At 37.3% G+C, this 24,615-nt stretch overlaps 1 protein-coding gene across 8 annotated transcripts in view; it reads right to left on the bottom strand.

The window, feature by feature from the left end:
- The window catches only part of ATP8B4 (ATPase phospholipid transporting 8B4 (putative)), a 314,688-nt gene that overhangs the window by 74,829 nt on the left and 215,244 nt on the right, over positions 1 to 24,615 (bottom strand). For all 8 annotated transcript variants that reach the window (XM_082452990.1, XM_082452991.1, XM_082452995.1 and 5 more), the window contains 5 exons: positions 23,194 to 23,352; positions 15,926 to 16,014; positions 13,148 to 13,344; positions 7,348 to 7,556; positions 4,548 to 4,591 (listed from right to left, as the gene is read on the bottom strand). In XM_082452990.1, the coding sequence (XP_082309116.1) occupies positions 4,548 to 4,591; positions 7,348 to 7,556; positions 13,148 to 13,344; positions 15,926 to 16,014; positions 23,194 to 23,352 (698 nt within the window). The remainder of the gene's footprint in view (positions 1 to 4,547; positions 4,592 to 7,347; positions 7,557 to 13,147; positions 13,345 to 15,925; positions 16,015 to 23,193; positions 23,353 to 24,615) is intronic.

Genomic DNA, 24,615 nt, shown 5'->3' with positions numbered 1-24,615 from the left:
AACAACAACAACAACGAAACTGTAGACTTCATTCCAACAACAATCTTTTAAAATTCAAAAACACTTCCTCTAAGTATTTTTAGTGCTTGTATGATTTTTCAGCCTCAAAAGCCTGGCACTAAAATGGCTTTCTGTTTCCTCATTACCGTTAAATATTATCTTCTCATTTCAGAGCTATGTAAACCTTCATCACCAGAGCAGTAAACCTTCCAAAAGCATATGGGGAAGAAAAATATCCAATGGATGTACAGATTCTCAAATGTTTACTTCAACTCCAAAATACAAAGAAACCCTGAAAACTGAAAGTTTTTTCAAAACTTACTTGATGGCAAAACCTGACCTGACTTGAACTCATTTTGGCAGCAATATCTGACCTGGAATGGTATGTGCCTAATTATAGACTTTTAAAAGTCTACTTAGTGTGAATTAATATTTTCTGTTATAAAAATATTAATGTGTTTGATTACAGAGTACTTTCTCTGATCTCACTAGAGTTACTGCATAATATAATGACAGAATGAAAATCAGGATCTTGAGATATTTGTACTCACGTGTTCATTGCAGCATTATTCACAATAGCCAAGAGGTAGAAACAACATAAATGTCCATCAACAGATAAATAAAGAATATGTGGTTATATATATACAATGGAATATTATTCAGCCATTAAAAAAAGAAATCCTGTCTTTATGCTATGACATGAATGAACCTTGAAGGCATTATGCTAAGTGAAATAAACCACTGACAAAAGAACAAATATTGCATGATTCCATTTATATGAGGTATCTAAAGTAGGAAAATTCACAGAAACTGCGTGTAGAATGGTAGTTTCCAGGAATTAGAAGAATGGGGAAGTGGGGAATTGCAGTTCAATGAGAATTACAGAGTTTCAGACATGCAAGGTGAAAAAATTCTGGGATCTGCAGTACACTGTGCTCATTGTTAATAATAGTTTACTGTCCACTTAAAAATTCGTTGACTAAAAAAAAAAAAAAACAAGACGAAAGAAATAGGGTTCACTAAAGAACAGAACAAAATAGTAGAAGATAATTCAATACTAAATAAGATCTCTGTTAATTCACTGACTTCTGAAAAGCACAAAACGTACTTCTAACTTTTAAAAGTTTATTATTCAAAGCACTAGACCTGTGATCCTGTCTTTGCAAGCGCAGTTAATGGGAAAATACTTTTAATATACACTTTGTCTTGGAGACCGCAGAATAATATTTTAAATATAATACTTATATATCCAAGTATATGAGAAGACATACCAGTATACAAGATACTCCATTAGTTGTGTTTATCCCAGAATCATGGAGACTTATCTAATCACAGATTGTTTTGTTCATGTAATAAAGTTTGAAAACAACCACACACTGGGGGGAAAAAATGATCAGCTCACTACTAAGGAGTAAAATACACACTGGCTTTAGACTTCCTTAAACCCCGCCCAGGGAAGAAACTATGACTTAAAGAGATTACAGCCTGTCAAACTGTCATTCAAATATAAAGTCACCAGGTAGTTCTGAACAGATACTTTTCATGAACCCATCTTGAAATAGTTGTGAGAAAGAAAGTTTCTTTGTTTCTTTGAGGATACTTCAGCCAAATAAGAGATAACTGGAAAAACAGTGGGAAAGGGAGTAGTTAGTGGTAAGCACCAAATCTCTCTAACTGAAGAACTAAATATAAAAGAAATAGATTAGGATGGCAAAACAAAATGTATATATTATATACATTGACTATGTAGAAAAGACTGCTAAAAATTAGCAGGAGATCCTGATTTCCTCATTTTAGTATCTGAAGGTCAGAAGATATCATTTAAAAGCTCAAATCAACTAAGAGAAATCTATGTATATTTAAGATTAAGAAGCATCATTAATACAAGTAGTAGGAAAATATGAGGGAAGGAAGGATAAATATAATAATTTTACCATTTTTCATATTAGGAAATTGATAGACACTGCTTATGAAAAAAGAATTGAGTATTGTATAAACTCTTGAAAGTATACAGTAGAGAAACAATAAAATACTTTCCTAAATATTACAAGAGAAGCACACACACAGAGCAGAGTCCATACGGAGAATTATTAAAAATTATAAAGACACAAAGTATAACCTAAAATATTTAACAGAGCCAATGTAGATGGCCCAAACTCACTTATTAAAAAATTGGATGCAAAGCAAAATCCAACCCTCTGCTATACATGAGACACATCTAAAACAAAGTTATTTAGGAATATTGAAAATAAGAGGTGGGCAAATGCAAATCAAAAGAAACCAGGAGGGGCTTCCCTGGTGGCACAGTGGTTGTGAATCTGCCTGCCAATGCAGGGGACATGGGTTCAAGCCCTGGTCCGGGAAGATCCCACATGCCGTGGAGCAACTAGGCCCGTGAGCCACAACTACTGAGCCTGTGCGCCTGGAGCCTGTGCTCCCAACAAGAGAGGCCGCGATAGTGAGAGGCCCGTGCACCGCGATGAAGAGTGGCCCCCGCTTGCCGCAACTAGAGAAAGCCCTTGCACAGAAACGAAGACCCAACACAGCCAAAAAAAAAAAAAGAAACCAGGAGACATGACCTCAATATTAAATAAGGTTGAATCCAGGCCAAGGAGAATTAAATGAGTCAAAGAAGAGCACATTCATAATAAAAATATAACCACTGTGAACATCAATGCACCTCAAGATAGCATCAATACTCATAAAATGAAGACTTCAGGGTATATAGGAGCTAGAGAGAGAGAGAAATTATCAGAACACTTTAGTTAACCTCTTTAATCCAAACGATAATATAGATAAAAGATAAATAATGAAACAGAAGGCCTAAATAATATAATTAATAAGGTAGAACTAAAATGACATACAGCTAATTTTATACCTTGAAAACAGAAAATTCATAAGCTTTCTTTTTAAGGACCCTGGAACACAGACAATAATTGATCATATTACGCCACAAAGAAAACCCAAATAAATTCCCAAAACGTAGAAATAATACAAATCTATTCTTTTTGTTTTGTTTTGTTTGTTTTGTTTGTTTGTTTTTATAGTTAATAATACTTTATTTTATATTTAACAGTTGCTAAGGGAAAAGAATTTCAAAACTCCCATCACAAGAAAAAATAACTTGTAATTACAGTAGTGATGGATTTTTTGTTTTTTGAATTTTATTTAATATATTTTTTTATACAGCACGTTCTTATTAGTTATCCATTTTATACATATTAGTGTATATACAAATCTATTCTTTTATTAAAAGTACAATAAAGGTGGGGTGGGGGAGTCCCTACCACTTCGAAATTTTAAAGTTCTTCCTTAAAAACTCATGGTTCAATGTGGATATTCAAATTGATATAACAAAAATAAAGATACTTTAATACACTACAGGCCAAAATCCATGTAATTAAAACTAAAGCAGTGTTCAGAGGGAAATTAATAACCATAAATACTTGTATAAAAAAAGGAAAGAGGGACTTCCTTGGTGGTCCAGTGGTTGAGAATCCGCCTTCCAATGCAGGGGACGTGGCTTCGATCCCTGGTCGGAAAACTAAGATCCCACATGTTGTGGGGCAACTAAGCCTGCACTCTGCAACTAGAGAGCCCACGCACTGCAACTACTGAGCCCGTGTGCTCTGGAGCCCGCATGCCACAACTAGAGAGCCCACGTGCCACAACTAGACAGAAGCCCGTGCGACACAACAAAAGATGCTGCGAGCTGCAACTAAGACCCAATGCAGCCATAAATAAATATTTTTTAAACCAGGAAAGAACAAAATTTTTAAAAATTTTATTCAAGTAGAGTTGATTTACAATGTTGCGGTTCATTTCTGCTGCACAGCAAAGTGACTTTTTACATAGTCTTGTCAAAAATCAAAAACTTTGATAAAACATTGTGTTGGTGAAGGTAGGAGAAAGCAGGCACTCTTGTACATTGCTTGTGACAGGGTAAATTGATGTAAATTCTAAAGAGGACAATTTGGCAATATTTATCAAATTATAAATGCACATATATTTTGATTGAGCAGTTCCCCAGAAATGGAACTTGTTAGAGAATATAGGATCCATGTGACATAATGTATACACTGTTATTTTTGCTGCATTTTCTTTACAAGCAAAATATTGAAAATATTCTGAATGTCCATTCTTGTCTCCTTACATAAATTAAGGAACATTGGTATAACAGACCATTATTCACCGTAAAGAGACTAAGGGAGCACTTTTTTTTCACTGATATAGAAAGATCTTGATCATTGTTGAGGAAGAAAGTTAAGAACAGTATGTATAGTTCACTACCAACTATGTAAAAAATGGAGAAAAATATTTGCTTGTATGTAATAAATATTTCTGAAAGAGAAAAAAAACCAGGGAACTCTGTGGTTGAGAAACCTGGATGAGAAGGAATTTTGAACCATATGAATCTATTTTTTTAATGTTACATATTAGGTACCTCATCTGGTCATAGTGGAAATCAGGTGTTAGGAACTCATCATTTCTTAAAAGCACATACAATTTGAAATTAAAAGTAAGAATGAATTTTATCACCTCCACACCTTAGTCATGTCTGTCTTCTGACCCAGGACATCATGTACTTCGCCTGACAAAACAAAAATTGAGAATTAAAAATAAATGAAATTGAAACTAGATTTAGTCACTTAGTTTTAAGAAATACACTTGTTTATTAAAGCACTACTACTAGATGACATCATGAGTTCAAACCTAGACATTTTAAGGAGTGTTTTCAAACTGTAATGGTAGATACAGTGATTAACACAGAAAGATACTCATGTTTGCCCAAGATAGAACTAAAATGCAGTACACATTAAAACAAAATAAGATCGCAATCATGTTTTTCTGTAAATTTTATCATTCTGTTGTTACCATTATCTATGATGCTTGCAAGAGACAAATTTTGTTTTTCACTTTATACCCACTGTTGGGGAATCCAAAATGATATCCAAGACAGACCAATTCTCATCAATGCTAGAGCTTGGTGAGTACATCTTTGTCTATCTTGGTTTGGGCCAGATCCATCTTTAATATCTATAATGGCAAGGTCAAATTAGCAAGTAAACATGAAACCACGTCAGAGCCTTCTGCAGTCAGAAAACATAGCCACCTATGTGCCAAACATTTAAAAATAACTGTTCTTAGTATAAAGCCGATATGTGCTTATTACAAATATATTGGAAAATACAGGCGTTTTAAAAACAGGAACGAAAACCTGTAAAAAAAAAAAAAATGAAACAAAACAAACAAAAAAAAAACAGATTTCCATTCCTGTTTTATAGAGGACAGGACTGAAGAACAGAATTCAAAGTGACATGATTCAACTAAAACTAAAAAGTCAGCATAGTAGGTTTTTTAATTCAAATCTCTCTCTTTTCACTACACAATACTGTGACCCAAAAGCCACTTGATAAAGAGTTACTGGTTGTTTTTCTGGGGCTCAGGTCTAAATCTAGAATACTGTGAGGCTGCTGTGTGGGAAGAGGCCCTGAGCTAGAGAGTGAACCTAGCCCAGCACCTGGAATTTAAATCCCAAACTCACCACGGTTATGTGCCAGTCATTGCCCTTTATGCTATAACTCTGATAAACGTTAAAAGCAAAATAAAACTGTCTTTGTGTAAAATGGTCCTCCCAAAGAAAGCCTCTTCACAAAGCTGCTGATGAAAGTGAAGAAAAATTGAAGAAGTCTAAGAAAATAATAGTTCTGAGAAAGAAAATAGAAGCTTTAGATAAATCAGAGTAGAATATCAAATTTTCCCAAGGCCTGGATGTATGATATAAACAAGGCCAACTGTATGGGGGGGGGGAGTGATTCTGGAACATTCTATGAGTGCTTTAGTAATAGTAAATGTATTATAAATTAGAATGGCTATATAAATTTAAGGGTCTAAAGGGATTACTTAAATCTTTCAGTTACTTTCCTGCCTTTTATGAGGGAAATTACAAGCTATCATGGGATTTGTAAATTTGGAGATTTGCAAAGATCTTGGGATATATACTTTGTGAAAAGCAAGGGACTTCTCTAAAAATCACCCTGTGACAAACATGTCTACAAATAAATCTTGGTCCACGTGTCTGATAATTTCTTTAGGGTCATTTCCTAGAAGGGATATTATTATAATTATTATATTATCAATAAGTGCCATGGCAAAAGAATCCAAAAGGTCTACAAAATTCAAAATATCTCCAATACTCTAACAGAAATTTTCTCATTTAAACTGCTCTTTGGATTGTATATTTTGAAAACCTCTGAAAATAATATCAGAAGAATAAATTTTAAGAAAAGGTTCTATTTTATCACCTTAATAATAGTGGTATCAGAAATGCACAATGTAACTGAGGGCTTGTGGAAGTCCGGCTTGAAAATCATCTGGTCCACTACCAGAGAAGGGTGGGGCAGGACAGGGGCAGGGCAGAAGAGAGGTGAGGAAACCATGGCGACCGTGGGTTATGGGGTTGGGATAGCAGACGGAGGTCAAAAGGTAGGAGAGTATGAAAATCAACTTCTTGTATTTCTTAGTTTTGCTCAGGGTCAAATCTTACTTTAAAATATTTGGCAATGTGTGAAGTTTCCCATCAGGAGACAAAGGAAAGTCTTCCCTCTCTTTCTCAGATTTCCTTTATTTCCTGAGATTTCTGTATTGAGAAACTGTACACTCAGAGTCCAGTGAAGTGAGATTGGGAGTCCAGAGGAACCCGACAGGACCCTTCCAGGAAGCTTTCGTGCTCTCAACAGAAGGAACTGTCTGCTAACTAGCCAAAGTTGGGGTGACAAGGGTCACATATAACTAGAATGCCTGAAAATCCAAAACAGAGCAGGTATCCTAAAAGAAGCATACAAATAGGAACTGGATATTGATGAAACAGTTTGACCACTCAGAGTAGCCCTATACAGTGTGAATTCTCAGGAATGAATTGTAAATTCTTATGAATACAGACACTAACATCAATTCCAGAGCTGTTAGGAAGCAAGTATAAAATACTGCTTCTACTGAAATAAATCAGGCTATGAAGAACTTGTCCTCCCTGGGATACGGGTCTATCAAGCACCACCGAACAGATCACACAGTTGGTGCACTGAAAGGAACCTCAGACAGTATCACATCTAACCCCCGTCTCTACCCATGAATGGTAACAGATCCAAAGTATCATCTGAATTATTCAACATTCATCCAACAAATATTTAGCAAGTGTTTATTATGTGCCAAGCACTATGTTATTAGATGCTGGTGGTGCCCATATTCATCAGAAAAAGAGATTTTTTAATTAAAAAATAAAACAGTGCTGCTTATTTTTTTTAAGGGCTGTTAACAATATCAGGAAAAAGGAACTGTTTCCCTTACCGTAGATTCTCCCATTAATGGAACATTTTTTAAAAGTCATGATGTTTTCAGTGAGGGTACCCGTTTTGTCAGAGAAAACATATTCAATCTGGCCTAGTTCCTCATTGAGCGTGGTCGTCCGAGCTTGAGCAGGTGTTGCCTTCCCAGAGTAATACATCTTCCGATCCCAGTTTATAAAATAACTGTGTCCCAGACGAATTACTTCCACACTTTCATCATTAAAATGGAAAAAAACGAGAAATACTCCATCAATTTCAGAAGATACAAAGCTTTGCCAAAGCAAGAAGTCTGCCAAAGTCTTCAGAGTTTAGAAGAAAATGTGGATGCTCTGTCTCCAGGTCTTAGTGAACTTCAGAGGCATCTCAGCGGAGTCTGTTCATAAAATGTTCTAAGTCATTTCCTTGTAGCACCTTGAAACAATGAGCTGGCTTTGCATAAAGCCTTAGGGAATGTTCCATGCTTCTCTACTTACATTAAACAGGCCCAGTAGAGATTTCTCCTATAGCATTTTAGTTGTTTGATGTGGCTTCACTTTGCCAAAAGAGGTAGAAAGGAGTATCTCCATGAAGCACTAAGCAAACCATAATAGCTATTGAGTAAAAACAGGTTGTGTTGTCATATTACTTTGCCCATTGAAAAGAGCATTGTCTCATGATCTAGTGGTGATTTACGATTTTCCAGCTCTAGAAGTGGAATTTCTGAAGCCAAGGGTATAATCGTTTTCAGTCTTTGTACACAAGGCAAAATCAACTTCCAAAAAGGTTACAATGTAAGTTTCTACCATTAGATTACTGAAAATTATCTTTTAGTCTATGCCAAGTCAAATGGTATTTCATTACTGTTTACTGCATTTCTTTTCTTATCAGTGAGTTGAATTTTTTTTTTCAAATTTTATTGGCCAGTTATATTTCTTCTCAGAATTATCTAATTGCATTACCTGCCTATTTCATCTTTCCTATTCAGGTATTAGTGTATTTCTTATTGATTTGTAAAAATTGTAGATATATATATGGCATATGTATCTATATACATTATGCTAATATGTTACCCAGTTTATCATTCATCTTTTAATTTTGTTTCCACTATTTTTGACACAAAGAAGTTTTCTCTCTTTAATCAATCAAATTTATCAATAGTTTATAGTTTCTGTTTATAGTTTCTTTTCAGGGAGCTTTGCTTAGGCCTTCCCTATGGCAAGATTATATATATACAGATATCTATACTCTTTTTCTAGTTCTTTGTTGATATTTTCCCCACATTTAATTATTTATTGCAATTAGAATTTTCTGAAGGATGTGCATAGAGAAGCTAATTTCAATTTTTACAAAGTTTATTCATCACCATTTGAACATTGAATCCTTTCCCCTACTGTATTGAGATGCTTCCATGTCACATATAAATTATTTCTTCAGTAGAATCTGTTTCAGGCATTTCAATTTTGTTCCTTAATGTGTTAATTAATGCACCTCTTGTTTTCATTATTGTAGCTTTATAAAATTTGGCATACCTGGAAAGAGGTAAGAAAATCTTTCTTCTCTTCTTTTTCAAAAATTCTCACCTGTAATCACTCATTTATTCCTCTTGATAGAATCAATGTATTCATCAAATAAACTTTAGAATCAATGTATCAACTTTCTCATTAAACTTATTCGGAATTTTTATTAAAGTTATATTAACCTCTTAATTATTTGAAAATAATGGATATTTTATAACATTTAAACACAACTTCAAGAAAAAGGATAAATCTCCCCAGGAATTCAATTTTGAAAAAGTACTTCTATTGGTAAAGAGTTTAGTTTTGTTTTGCTTCTCTTTGTTTTTCACAAAGGTCCACACCATAGCTTGATAGATTTGTTCCTGGACATTGTATCTTTTTATTGATGGGAAAATTTTTTAGTTGCTTTTGGCTTAAAGGAAAGTGTTTTTAATACTAAAAGCTTTTCTTAATATTAAAAAAAGTGATTATGTTACAAAACACAACATTGCACTGAATTATCTTACTAAGAGTTTTACAGAGTTATTCTTTCGGATTTTCTAGGTTTATAATCACATTGTCTCTGCTCTTCCTTTCTAAGAGATATTTTTCAGTTTCATGTCTCATTTTGTTCATAAATATTTTAGTTGCATGTGTTAGTACATTAACAAGAAGATCCAGAACAGTATAAAATAGTAATAGTAAAGCAGGGACCCATAGCTTATTTCTGATGTTAATGGGAATTAAGCTTTGGTTTTCTCATCTGTAAATTGAGAAAGTTAACAGCAGCCTGATTATGCTAACTCTGAACATTTGTCTCCTTAAAGACAAAAGATGGCACCCAAGTCCTTTCTGGGCACTAAATCCTATGCTTCTAGTTCTATAAGTACATGAGACATCTATATTTCCCTCCCCAGCAATGGTAGGGTGTCAGTTCGTTTTCTAACTATTTAAGTGGTAACACTTTTTTTCACCCAAACTAAAAAATCACACTATGACTCTGTAGAATCATAAGATATAAAAATGAATGTCATATTCTGCATGTATTTATTTATACCTTATCTTATCATGATTTATTCTTCATATCATTCCCACCCCACTTCCTTGTAAGTTCCTTGCTGGCTGTTCTAATTCAGCTTTGTTCTTCCTATTCCATTCATTCAGAAAGCATTAGCACTTACCATGGACCAGGCAGAGTGCCTTACCTGTCATAGGCAGTCAGTTAATGTTGAATGAGAAATCTGACCCTCTATTCCCTAATTGCACCAAGAAGGACATTAAGACCTAGAGAGGTTAAGTGACTAACCCAAGGTCACACAAATAATTAACCACAGAACCAAGACTAGAATTCAGGCATTTGGTAAAGTCAATGCAGACCTGACCTTAAGAATGCCATAAAAATGGCATTATGCAGGTAACTGATCAATCACTTGAAGCTTTCATTCATCTAAAAGTAAAGTATCTCCCTAAAAATCTAAGCAAAATTAATGGAGAACAGAATCTGATCCTTTTGTGTTGCAGTTCAAGTCAGTGGAAGTACTCTAAATTAATTTGAATTCTTAGACCTTAAAATAGTCTGTAGAGAGGCAGAGTATCCTTTTTGTTTGGGAAAAGAGCATTTAGGAGAGTCACAATGGAACATTTAGCTCTTTGTTTTATAATAGCAGAGAAAAGGAGACAAATGCTCAGGGTCAGTACAATCAAGCTGCTTAGTGTTTTCTGCCTGGACGCTCAAAGAACAGGGCTTATGATTCTGCCCATTCTGAGGCAAAATAAGCACCGTGGAAACGAGTTTCTTTTGTTTTGGAAAAAACACTAAAAAGCTAATTCCTTGGGAGTACAACAGCTGCACTTCTTAAGATGATGTATTAAAAAACTGTAGCTGGGTATGTTTTAACACTACAGTTAAATTTACAGCATAGAAATACCCTACCAAAATCAATGTCCTATGCTCACATAGAATTGTTAAGCATTCAAAGTAAATTCTACACTTTTATCCTCAAGTGACATGGCACTAATTTATTCCTTGTACCTATTCAAAGGTGTAATGGAAGCTTTTGTAGAAGGCCTTCATCCCTCCAATCAGAAATACCTGGGAATTCTCTTTTTCCAGATCTTGGTCTTAGCAACCTGAAATTCCCTGGAATGCTTTTTCCCTCAAGGTGAACTCAGAATCACTGTTCTTATTTGGTGAGCAAAAATGCTCACATTTATTTTCATCAATACCATGGCTTACCAACAGGTAGAAAATTCTAGCCTCTTTTTTTTTTTTCTCTTGATGTCTTGGCTGATTAATAAATCATGCACAGCTCAGACATAGACAATGTGCCAAGTGTTAGAAGACTTGGGTTTGGATCTTGGCTCTGTCCCTAACCAGCTCCACAATCCTGAAAAAATCATCTCATTTATAAAAGAAGTTCAGCAATAACTACTTCAAAAGATTTTGGGGAGACATAAATGAGATATTGCATGTGAAAGCACTTTATGTAAAATATGAAATGCAATCTAGAGGTAAGGTGATATTATTTGGAGCAGAAAGGAACTCAGAAATCAATTATCTCAATCTGCTCATTTTAGAGCACATATTTCATAGACAAACTAAGGCACAGAGAAGCCAAGTGCTTTCTCCAAGGTCACACAGCTATTAGTGGCAGTGACAAGACCAGAACCTGGGCTCAGACTATTCCAAATAGGTTTTCTTTCTGCCACTGTGGGGGACACATTAGGAGGAAAAGGAACCTGGGAATCCAGCCTTGGTCTTTAAAAAAAACAATCTTAAAAATCATTAAATGAAAAATGCCAATGCACTTCAAAGAAAGAGTGTATACGAAATACACTTCCTTCGTGAGGACACATGAAACTGCACGTGTGCAGATGGTAAGGCACTATGAGCATTTATTGTTCATTTCGACATAAAAGGAAAGCTATAAAAGCTGACCATAGGTCCTCTGGCAAAGAGCAGGATTTACTACAGACTTTATAATCGGATACAAGCATGAGAGGTCCTCAGAATCAACGATGAGCCAGTAGGATACATTTTAAATAGAGCCCGCTCTGACCACAGCTCCAGAAGGCCAAAAGCATTTTGTGGTGTGGTGGCCCCATGCCACTACTTCCAGTCAATTTCCCACAACTTGACATTTCAGTTTCCTGACTGTTCTCCAAAACAAGGGTGGATTTTGTGCATTAAACTTCCCTTGTTTCATCATAGCTAGGATTTTGGAAAGAGAGAAAAAGAAGCTCGTAAAAATTAGTGGGGATTTAGAGCTGGTGATTTTGTTTATTGTTAAAATACTGGTGATGAAGAATGTCAAACAACCAAGTCTCATCTTGGCTCCAGTGTCTTTGGGACCATCTGACTCAGTCTTGGTAGGATTAGGATCAAGAATGTCTCAGGTACAGATTCTAGGGCCAACTTCGAAGCCTTATCAAATATATATATATATATATATACACACACACACACACATATATACACACACATATATGTATATACATATATATATAGAGAGAGAAACAGAGAGCGAGAGAGACAGCGAGACAGAGACAGAGAGAAGTGTGCTTATGTATAGATAGATAGGTAGACCATTTTAGCTCTAGTTTGTAGGACCAAATCTAGAAATGACAGATCAAGTTGTAGAGGGAGTTATGAACCATACTTCTTATTCAACAATGACTAAGTGCCACCAACTATATTTCAACTCCTTCATGTACTCACTGAATAGTTACTAATAATAATAGTAAAAATTAATACTCATTAAGCTCTTACAATGTGTCAGGCATTTGTCTTAGAGCTTTACAGGTTTGTTTATTCCTCATACAATCTTTTTAATTAGAACTATTACTTTCTCCATTTTTAAAATGAGGACCCTGAGATACTAGAAGGTGGAGTAACTTGCCCAAGGTTATGGAGCTAGTAAGTGGTAGAATAGGGTCTGAATCCAGGTATCTGGAGCCAGACAAGTGCCAGAGAGGCACCATCTCAATAGATCTCCCCAAATATTCTTCCATTTCTTTCCCAACATCAACCCAATTCTAACTCATCAGGTTGCATGAGATTATATCATAGTCCATGTATTCCAAAGGAAAACATTCCTAAGAAACCAAGTCAAGAAGAAAATAGAATGCATTTTTTGTAATTTGAAAATGTAAAAGTTAAACGATTTGAAAAGCTTAGTTGCCTCATTTGTAACAGATGTAGCAGATCATGAGCAGTTAGAGGGAGACATCTATCTCACTGTTGTAATTTTAAAACAAAAAAAATGATTACACAGAACAAAGGCTTTTGATGAAATGGCTTCACCAAAGTATAAACTCTCATCTTACCTCACATATAAAGAAATTGGTACAACTGTGTTGAGAATAATAATATATGACCAGAATGTTAAGAATCCTGAGAACACAGAGTTCTTCTCTCCTTCATTCCAAAAGAGGAAAGTTCTGAATTTGTCCCCAACTTGATTCTCCCAGATTGAATTTCCTATTGCAAGAATAATTCCCAAGCATATCAGAAACCCAAAAATCTGAAATGAGAATAGAGGTCTGGTTAAGGTTAACTTGAATCCCAAACTGGTCATATCAAGGCAATCTACCACTTCTAACTCCAAGAAATTGTCATTTGAAAAGCAAGTTATGCAAAGCTCGTCTTACTTATCATTAATCATATAAGTAAAATGTAATATATTTATGTTGGGAACTTGGCTAAATATTTTACATACATTTTCTCACTTAATTCTCCCACTGACTCTCTGAGATAGGAACAAACATTATTCACACTTTACAGGCCAAAACCAAAATAAAACAGAAGCCCAGACAGATTATATAACTTCTTTATGGTCACAAAGCTAATAACTTCACATCCTCTATTTGTGAAAAGTGCATATATTTAAGTGGCTTAAGTAAAGAAGATCATATGTACTGATTTGCTCTGGTCAATCCCAGTTTACATCTATTTTCCAGGCGTAATATTAATAGTATTCCCTTCTTTCACCTTCAAAAGCATCCTGTTTGAATAATAAACTATCTGGTAACCCAAGGAATAAAAGCAAAAGGAAGAAAATATCAGTAATAAAGGACTGTCTCAGACTAGTCAAGTCTCTTGGCTACAGACCTAGCTGCACAATCCTTACTTAAAGTCAACAAGAAAGATAAGGATTAATTAAAATACGGCATGACATATACTAACAGTTTTCAGGTTGCTTCTGAGATTTAAAAAAAAGTAGGAAGCAACCTGAAAACTGTTAGCCAACTCTTACATTGTGATTAGTATCAGTATTAGCAAAGCAGACATTTTAGAGGTAAAGCAACTAGGAAGACAGCAAGGCCAGTCCCTTGTAAGTCCAAAATCCCGAACTTGGAAAGGAAGGACACAAAATCACCAAACATATAACACCTGAGCTGAACACAATGTTCTGGGGACCTTGCTAAGTGTCACCGTGTTAGGAGCAGACACCAGTCACTGTTGAGGGAGGAGTGGGGCTAAAAACAGGAACGTATTTCTCTCCTATTTCCTTTTTCCTCCAAGAAAGATTATTCAGGCATTCTAGGACTGCCTCCTTCATTCGCTCATGGACAAAATAGGCACATAAGAAGACAAAGTTGGGGAAAACCTGATTTAAAATATATTAGTATATTAATATACTTTAAATCAGGAAAACCTGATTTAAAGTATATCAGAAAACCAGGTATTAGAGAAAAGTAATACTGTGAATCCCCCAAATCCTACCAATTTGGTGCCTGTCTCACAGTATCCTCTTTTTCAATGGCTAACACTACAGATTAATGGAGGTAAATTACTTTAAGAACATTAAATTTGGTGATGCTTGGTATCAAATGCCCTGATTTAGGATGGACTCGGCTTCTAATTCCCCAATGGATCATTCAATTTTCTAGTAGAAAAAGCTAGGACAGTGCCTGCTTCACAACCAGTAAGCTTACTCTGTGGTGGATACATATACAATCCCCATGCAAGCCCTACAGGTGGGCTCAAGGCCGTTTAAATAGGGAATTCTAGGAGGTGGGCACATTCCTTCTGGGAATGTCCCCTTGGCCTCATGGACTCTATGGGTATGAGAGGAGGAAAGCCCAGGTCTGAGGGTGACACTGAAAGTAAAACACAGAGCCTGGCCAATATTTTGTGCCCCAAAAGAGTTCATTCCCTTTTTTCCTTATTCAGGGTCCCACCATAACGTATCAGTTGAGCAAATATTTACTGAGTGCAGATTCTTTAACGTTACTTGTGAGTCTGTGATGGGGCTGGTAGGGAAACATGGTTCAAAGTCCTCACTGTCCTCATATTTCAAAGTCAATGTTCTAAACTCAACCCTAATATAAGGAGGCAAAGCAATATGACACAAAAGTCAGATAACAATCAGATCCACAGCATGAGGAAGCACGAGATTAACTGATGAAAGGGTGGGGTGTGAAGAAGACCTGACTATTTGGAGTTCACAAGTGGTAGAGAAAATCATTTCAAAAAATTCAGAGGAGAAAAAAAATTCAGAGGAAAGAGATAACCATGGGCCCAGGAGGTTTAGAAGTCTTCATGAAGGAGGTGAACAGTGACTTGGGCCTCAGAGGATTTATAAGCAGAACCAGCTACATAATTTTCAGGGCCCAGTGCAAAATAAAAATGCAGGACCCCTACTCCAAAAATTATGAAGAATTTCTACACAGCAACAACAGATCAATAAGCCAAGTGTGAGGCCCTTCTGAGTGGGGGCCCTGTGTGACTTCACAGGCCACATATCCGTGAAGCCAGCCCTGTCCACAAGCTATGCAGAGAGGGCATGAGCAAATGTAACATGACCAAAAGACCAAACTACCTTAAAAATTATGTTTTGTTTTTTAAAAACAAATGGTCTTGCAAGGCCATGAAGGCCTCCATAAGCACTAACATACGTCTCATGAGAAACTCTACCAACGGCTGAGAAATCATAATCTAGGAAGTAGAAGACAGTAGAACTGGGCCCCAAATGCAAAGTCCCCAAATACAAATTCCACAAGGAGAATGTAGATTTCTGAAAGAATTCCCAGAAGAATGTAAGAAATATATTAAGATAACAATGACTAATGATAGTGCCTAATTTTGTTACAGTAACTTACCCATAATACTAGAGTATTCATCAATCTATCAATGCTTGTCCTCTTAAACTTTGTCTTACCACTGTTCTGCATTAGTTTAGTATCAGGACCTGCAAAAGAAAAAAAAAAAAAGAAAGAAAAAGATATAACTTTGAAATGATTAGATGATGTATTATTATTATTATTATTATTATTATTATTATTATTATTATTAATTCCTACTTATATCAAATGTTCCTGAAAGGAAAATAATATGTTTTTTCAAAATAATTTGACTTTTATTAAGAGCAGGATTATTATTAAGTTGTTTATGATTCTCATCTGCTGGCTTAACAACAATCCTGGAAATTGCAAGGGAACTGGTCTTCTTAGAAGGGGAAAAATCCAGACATAACTTGAAGCTAAAAGGTTTAAGAAATGCTATTTTTCAAAAATCTGTGTATGGATGTGCTTATAGTTTGAAGCAATTAAAGGTTAAGAAGTCAGTCAAACTGAGGAATAATTTATAAATGTCTAAAAGAATGTAGTAATAAACACAATTCAGAACACTAAGGTCAAAAATGGAAAGTTAAGATAAGAAATCAAATGCTGGATGTGTTTCCCAAAAAGATGTGAGGAGACTTTAATGGAGAAACTAAAATAACTCCAAACAATACAACAGCAAGTAATTTAAACCTTTATTGTGTATTGCACACTATTTATATAATATGCATTTTTTTGTAAGGGCAAAAATTGTCTTAAATTCTGTTAGATTTATTTCAAGTAATTCTCTTAAATCCCATGTCAGACATTTACTAAGTGCCTTGTTCAAGAAATTCTGAGAATATTATTAACTGCTTTAGAGGTAGATTATTAGATGATTAACAAAGAATATTAGATTATATTGCTAAGGAAATTCCTTGTGGACAAAGAAGATGCTCAATAGAAGCGATTACATTTTAATTATATCGGATTTCCCTAGTCTTCCCTCTCCACTTCATCTTTCCACAATTATCACCAATCCATGCAGCACTTAAAAGCAGAGGAGAGGGGCTTCCCTGGTGGCGCAGTGGTTGAGAGTCTGCCTGCCAATGCAGGGGACACGGGTTCGAGCCCTGGTCTGGGAAGATCCCACATGCCGCGGAGCAGCTGGGCCCGTGAGCCACAACTACCGAGCCTGCGCGTCTGGAGCTTGTGCTCCGCGACAAGAGAGGCCGCGACAGTGAGAGGCCCGCGCACCGCGATGAAGAGTGGCACCCGCTCGCCGCAACTAGAGAAAGCCCTTGCACAGAAACGAAGACCCACCACAGCCATAAATAAATAAATAATAAAATTATTTAAAAAAAAAAAAAAAGCAGAGGAGAAGGGAAAGGGAAGAAAAGAGAGAAGCGGGGCACACATGGAATTATACGCCATTCTAGAAGTCAGGGAAGCATGGGAACATCCTTAAAAGACTCCTTTACTTGAAAGACAAATTGGAGCAAAGATTGGGGTCTCGAACAATTCACTGTCCTGAGTTGGAAATTGTACCCCAGTGTCCTATTCCCAGCCACTACTGTGTAAAGGAGACCACCCGCATTTTCTCAGAATCGTTTATTGAAATCATATGGACATTGAGGGTGGGAAGTATTTCTTTTAGTAAAGATCACAAAGAGCAAATAGAGTTTGTGATTGCTAAAAGCTGAAATATTGACAGACCAGTTTTGTGCCAAAAATTTACATTTCTTAGGCATACATACACACAGACTAGCAAAGAATCCACTGAATGTGTTCTTAAGCACTTATTTAAATATATCCACAGATGTTGACGCACATCTCTTCTTCCCCTCATATTCACAGTCCTGAGAGAATTTTCCATACTCAACAGCCTCTTTTTCTTTATCTCCCACTCATTTCTCAAGCTAGTTTCTGGGCCAGTGACTCCACCAAAACAAATCTAGTGTTACCATCAATATCCTCCATGCCTTCTTGGACCTCTCAGCAGCCTTTGACACTGTTGACTACTCCATCCTTTTGAAACACATTCTTTCCTTAGCTTCCATTTTGCATGTTCTGCTTTCCCGCCTACCTCTTTGGTAGCTTCTTTTTTGTCTTCCATTATGCTCATTCCTTTCTTCCCAGCCATTAAATAGTGAGACTTCTTTAGAATCAGGCATAGGCCATCTTCTCTTCTTTCTCAATCCACCTTCCCTGAGCAATCTCATCTAAGACCACAGCTCCAATTAACATCTGTAGGCCAAATGTATATCTCCAGCTCAGATTGCTCCTCTGAGCCCTAAACTCATATATTTACATCCATATATTTGATTGCCTCTATGATATCTTCACCTGGTCTTTCTAAGGCCCCTCAAGTGGTCCTTGTCAAGCCCAACTTGTGACCTTTCTCCAAGGTTCCTTATCTCAGTGAATGGCACCACTATCCATCCAGTTGTGAAAAGTGGGAGAAACCTAAGAGTCTAGTCTATCGCGTCACTCCCACCCTAAATCCAAAGTACCATCATCTCTCAACTGGACTGTAGTAAAAGCTTAGCAACTTTGTCTCCCCACATGTACTCTGCCACCACCCGAATCATACACTTTTTCCAGGACCCTATTTACCAACTTTAAAAATACTGTAGGCAGGAGTGAAACTTTCAAATTTAACACTTACACACACGCCATCTGTTTGAAAAACTTGCAATGGCTTCTGAATGTTCTCAGGATAGAGACTAAAATTCTGGATACAGACCACAGGACCTGTATGTTCCGGCCCCTATCCCTGTCTCTAGTCACATGTTCATCTCTATCCTCCAAGTTTTCCATGCTCTACACTGGCTTTCTTAAGTTTTTTTGTTTGTTTGTTTGTTTGTTTTTACCTCCCCAGCCTCATTCCTACCATAGAGCCTTTGCCTATGGCGTGACTTTTAGCTAGCTTGTTCTTTCCCTTCATATTCCTCCACTACATACTCCTGTGAGTCCATGTTCTTTTTCTTCAGAGCACTTATCTCAGTTTGAGATTATATACTCATTACTACAATTATTTAAGATTAATGTCTCTCTCTCCTACCAGACTCAAAACCACATGAGTGAAGAGACCACTTTTTTTGTTCACATTCTTAATTGCAAATAAGTAAGCAGCATAGTGCCTGCCACATAGTAGGTACTCAATAAATAACTGTTTAATGAATGAATTTATTTATTAAGTACCTGCTATGTTTTAGGCAATGTGCATATGTCCTTTTCACCTATTATCTCACTAATGCTTAAAACAAGCCAAAAAATTAGGTACTATTATCCTTAGTTCACTAATAATGAAACTCAGGATTAAAGAATTTAAATAACTTGCCTGAGATTTTTTTTTTTTTGTCTAGTTAAGTGTCAGAGCCAAAATTAGAACCCAGATATATCTAATTCTAAGGCTCATGCTCTCAACCACTATTTTTAAAGCTATATGAAATAGTCCATTAAGTCATTAATTCACTGACTCATTCAAACAATGTGTGTTTAAGACTGTGACTCATTCAGAGTCCAAACAGGAAATAGATGACACAATGATCAAGGGTAATTAGAGAAAGGTTTATTTATAAAGGGAATCTTTACAAAAGTGTGAGTGGGTGTATTGGAGGTACAGAAGTAAAAGGTTAATGCAGTAACCAAGGACTTAGTAGCAATCAAGATGTTTCTCTATCTACACCAGAAGGGTAGGATGAGGGGAGGGGGTGGTTATTAGACCCTAAGGAGAGAGTTGTGTAAAGTCTGCAGCCTTTAGAGGAAGAGAGACTTTATGTTGAGGGACCCAGCCAGCTTGAAGGTAGGCAGTCTGGGGGAATAAATACCTTGACCTCAATCTTCTTCCTTTGATCTCTTCCCAGGGACCCCCAATGATAGGACCAAAGTTCAAGGAAACCTATTAGTGTAAACCATACAAGTCAGCCTCCCAAGGCAGAGAGAAGAGTGTGAAATGTGAGAGTAGATCTGGAGGGGCAAATGGGAGACATCACAAAAACCTACTATGCACAAAAACCTACTATGCACCAAGATGGTGCTGACTCCTATGGACGCCTTAAATGAATAAGACTTCTGACTTGTACCCTCAGAAACAGGACTTTCTCCTCTCTTGAGATAAAGGAAAACCATACCAGGGAGGCATGGCCTAGCTGTTAATGTATATTAGACCCTCATAAATTATAGATTTGTAAAGTAAACCATGTTTATGTCAACTATACTCCTTGCACAATCCTTAGCGGCAGGTATAACTAGAGTAATAATACAGAAAGAATAGTTAATAATTTGTTTTGGGTAACTTTCATAAGATGTAGGTGTCCACCTAGAACTAGTTCCCCAAATTAGATGTCTCATGATTTAGGGGTTCTGAGACACTCATTTGTTCAACTCTGACATTGACGAAACCAACGATTCCTCTGCCTGCCGTTATTCTAGTTGAACTTTCTATTAACGTTTGTGCCCAGACTAAAGTCAATGTAGGCATGCTCTGCTTTACAAATACCTGCCTCATGAAGATCCCCTGCCAGTGATCATCAAGGTCACATCACAAAAGAGGGTGATGCCCCACTCCTCCCTGCCGAGATCCAAGAGCAGTTCATTTTCCCAACTCTCAGCCTATGGCGCAGATAATGCACTCTGAATTGATGCCGAAAGAAGGGAGACACAGGGAAGGAAAGAAAATAGCATTTGTCAAGCATCCTCTTCCATATGCATTGCCTCACTGAGCCTTTACAGTGACTCTCTAATGTATTCATTCTTATCCCCATATTATAGCAGAGAAAACTAAAGCTTAGGAAGTTTAAGTAACCGAGGTTTAACATTCTCCAGCTGGTAAACAAATCTAAACCCAGATCTGTCCAATCCAAATTCTGTGAACTGTCTGTTACACTTTTTTGGAGGGAGACCTGTCCAGCTTACCACTCCACTTTCTTCTATGGAGGAGCATTTTCCCACAGAGCCAACATTATGAAGGAAAGCTTGACCCCTGAGGGGCTCTCAGCAGCTGTCCTAGCATAACATGCTATAGCTGAACCATACTTCCGAATTAGTCATTCCAAACAAGATCACACAAATGCAAACAAAAGTTTGGGCTACAGCCCACTCCTAGGATGATGCACCCCCCTATTTCTCTAATGATAGGGAGCAAACCAAGAGGGTCCTTCACATCAGAGGACCTCCAAGAAATCTCCCCTTCATTAAGTGGAAAGACTAAAGGGGGAAGGTAAAGAGAGGTTAACGTATAAGCCTAGCATTCTTTTTCTCAATACAAGATGCAAATAAGGAAATAGATGATCATAGGTTTATTCCCCTGACTACAGAGTAAAAGCATCTGGTGAAAACATTATGAAACCAGATTCATCCCCAGATAAAACTGTATATACAGCCTCATTTCTAGGGATTTCTCAAGTCCTTACAATGGCAATGCCCCAAGCAGGAAGAGCCTTGCTAACACCCACAGCTGAGAGTATTTAAGAGGAATTGGGAGGATTTCTCTAGATTTGGAACAGTTTTGAGTCTTTAATGAACATTTTGTTACTGTTGAAGGAAGTCAGTTAAGAAGAACATTCCAGTTTTGATTGCACATATAGTCAATGGGCCCAAAACACATCTTAATTTGGTGTCACAATAAACAGGATTTTTAAAAAATCAAGGACTGGCAATTGAAGCCATGAGTGAAATTTGAGAGGCTTTATGAAATGGTGCTACTGTAAGCTTCCTTAGCAGGCGAGTGCCATCTTGGGCCCTTAGAGACAAAGTAGAGACAGGAAAAGTGGCAGCAGGCAGGGGAAGAGGCACTCCCCCCCCTCCCCCAAGTCCTATCCCCACCTCCAGCATGCACAGTCTTTCCAGGACCCGCTGTCCTGCTGACGAATAGTAGAAGAAGCTCTGAAATAGACACAGAAATGACTGCAGGATCTCTAAGAAGGCTTTTCCAAAAGGATTGCTTGAACTTGGCAAACTACAAAATTAACAGCAGAGCTGGGGCTTTCTTTCATGCCCATCCTCCACTTTAAAGGCAGGCTGATTAATACATATAATGATGGGGATGATTGAGACGGGGTTAGAGAATGAGAAATTAAACAATAGGTATCGTAAATAGTGCTACAATGAACACTGTGGTACATGTCTCTTTTTGAATTAATAGCCAGGACATGGAAGCAACCTAAATGTCTATCGACAGATGAATGGATAAAGAAGATGTGGCACATACATACAATGGAATATTACTCAGCCATAAAAAGAAACGAAATAGAGTTATTTGTAGTGAGGTGGATGGACCTAGAGTCTGTCATACAGAGTGAAGTAAGTCAGAAAGAGAAAAACAAATGCTGCATGCTAACACATATATATGGAATCTAAAAAAAAATAAAAATGGTACTGATGAACCTAGTGGCAGGGCAGGAATAAAGACGTAGACATAGAGAATGGACTTGAGGACACGGGGCGGGGAGGGGGAAGCTGGGGCGAAGTGAGAGTAGCGACATACATACACTACCAAGTGTAAAATAGCTAGTGGGAAGCAGCTGCATAGCACAGGGAGATCAGCTCAGTGCTTTGCGATGACCTAGAGGGGTGGGATAGAGAGGGTGGGAAGGAGGCTCAAGCGGGAGGAGATATGGGGACATGTGTATGCATATGGCTGATTCACTTTGCTGTACAACAGAAACTAACACAGTATTGTGAAGCAATTATACTCCAATAAAAATCTATCCAAAAAAAAAAACCAGTAGGTATCTAGCATCTGAGTAATTAAGGCCCATGCACTCTTAAGAATAAGTTCATGGGGCTTCCCTGGTGGCGCAGTGGTTGAGAATCTGCCTGCCAATGCAGGGAACACGGGTTCGAGCCCTAGTCTGGGAACATCCCACATGCCACGGAGCAACTGGGCCCGTGAGCCACAACTACTGAGCCTGCGCGTCTGGAGCCTGTGCTCCGCAACAAGAGAGGCCGCGATAGTGAGAGGCCCGCGCACCGCGATGAAGAGTGGCCCCCGCTTGCCACAACTAGAGGAAGCCCTCGCACAGAAACGAAGACCCAACACAGCCATAAATAAATAAATAAATAAAGCCAGAAAACATCTTTAAAAAAAAAAAAAAAAAGAATAAGTTCATGATGTCAGTGTTTCCTTGCAGAGTGGGGCCACACAAACTATTTCCAGAGCAGCGGAGTCTTATCCTGGTGCCCTGCACTCTGCAGTCAACCCAGAAGGGCACCTTGCACGCAATAAAAGCACCGTGCTCATCCAACCTGGAGAGCCGCAGACTGTGCTCACGCAGATCTCAGGAAGGGCTCTCCCATAACAGACCCTGCAGAGTCTTCTGTACCTGCAAAAATAACCATTCCAAAACACCAGCTGGTATTTCTCAGGACACAGCCCCTCAGGATTATCTTCTCATTGTTGAGGGAGTGCTTGCTGCCCTTCCAAGAGAGGACTCCGGTGAATTTATCTAGTTTGTTGTTAGGCGCCTCACAGACAACAATCCCTGTAAAATACAAAAAACAAACATCTTTATGACTCACCTCAAACTCTCTTTAGAGGTCCACAGTCCTGCTTTAGCACCCAACTTCTAACATACAGTACACTTTCCTTCTCTTTTGGACAGCACAGTGTTATATATACACATATGTACATATATCCTAGGCTGTGCTAGGAAAAATCATCTGGGAGGGGTACAAAGATGGAAACCAATCAGCTATTTTGAAACATAATTTTCTGCACTGTCCAAATAAGAACAGAAACCTCAAGAGCCATGGGATGTTTATTCCTTTAAAAAGAAAAAGAATCACTAATCTCTACTTTTGGTTTGTAACAAATGATTTTTGAAAAGATAAAGCAGGGATGATCCTAAAAGTTTTTCTTATTTCATTTCTTTTTATTTAATGTAACTTTCATACAGGTTAAAGTGGCATACTTCCAGTTTCACAATCAAAATTAATTGGGTCTTTCTAGGCTGATAATCAGAATTTCGGGGTTCCTACTATATTCCACCCCCAAGAAACCTGGGTCTTGTTTGCCACATGTGCCTGAGAATGCGTGTGATTCCTTTCAGCTGTTCTATGCTTCTTATTTTGATTAGATTCAGAGATCTGGGGACTCTCAGAGGCACCATATAACTTGCCCCAAACTGTCCAGAAGATGTTTCTAGTTTTTTTTAATACCAAGCCCATCCCAAACTAAGGGCATACCCATTCTAAATCAATGAATCAATTCGTTCCATTATTTCAATAAGGAAATACACTTTTAGGGTGAGGGTTCTCTTGATAGAAAAACAAACCAGAAATAATCTTTCATGGACCCTGTAACAAAATATATCTATTGGATTCAAGTACATTTGCATTGCAAACAGTTGGGGTTAACTTTTTATAAGTTATGAGTACAAAGATTTGAAAGACAGACAGAGAGAGAGAGGAAGAAAAAGAGAGAGGGAAGGAATGAAAAAGGAGATTGAGGGTAGATCCAAACAGGGTTCAAGCCAGCCAGGGATAAGATTAGTGTCTACAAAATTCTCTCTTGAAAACAATAAAAATACATTTATTTAATCAGAAGCCAAAAGGGTAGATTGCAACATAAAAAGTGGCATTTGGAAAATGAAAAAAGGAAGCACATCTTCAGCATTGACTGAAGGGAAGAGAGGCCAGCCAGGCCTACAGAACCTTGTATTGCACTGTTACACCCCTAACAAACACCTCCTGAACTTAGAGGCTTCTTACATGGGCTCCCTTCCTTAGTAGGATGCTATGTTTTC

This window comes from Balaenoptera physalus, assembly GCF_965194825.1.
Source record: "Balaenoptera physalus genome assembly, chromosome: 2".
In the NCBI taxonomy this organism is placed as follows: Eukaryota; Metazoa; Chordata; class Mammalia; order Artiodactyla; family Balaenopteridae; genus Balaenoptera; species Balaenoptera physalus.
Note: the sequence above shows the minus strand (reverse complement) of the source record. Positions and strands in the feature narration are given on the sequence as shown.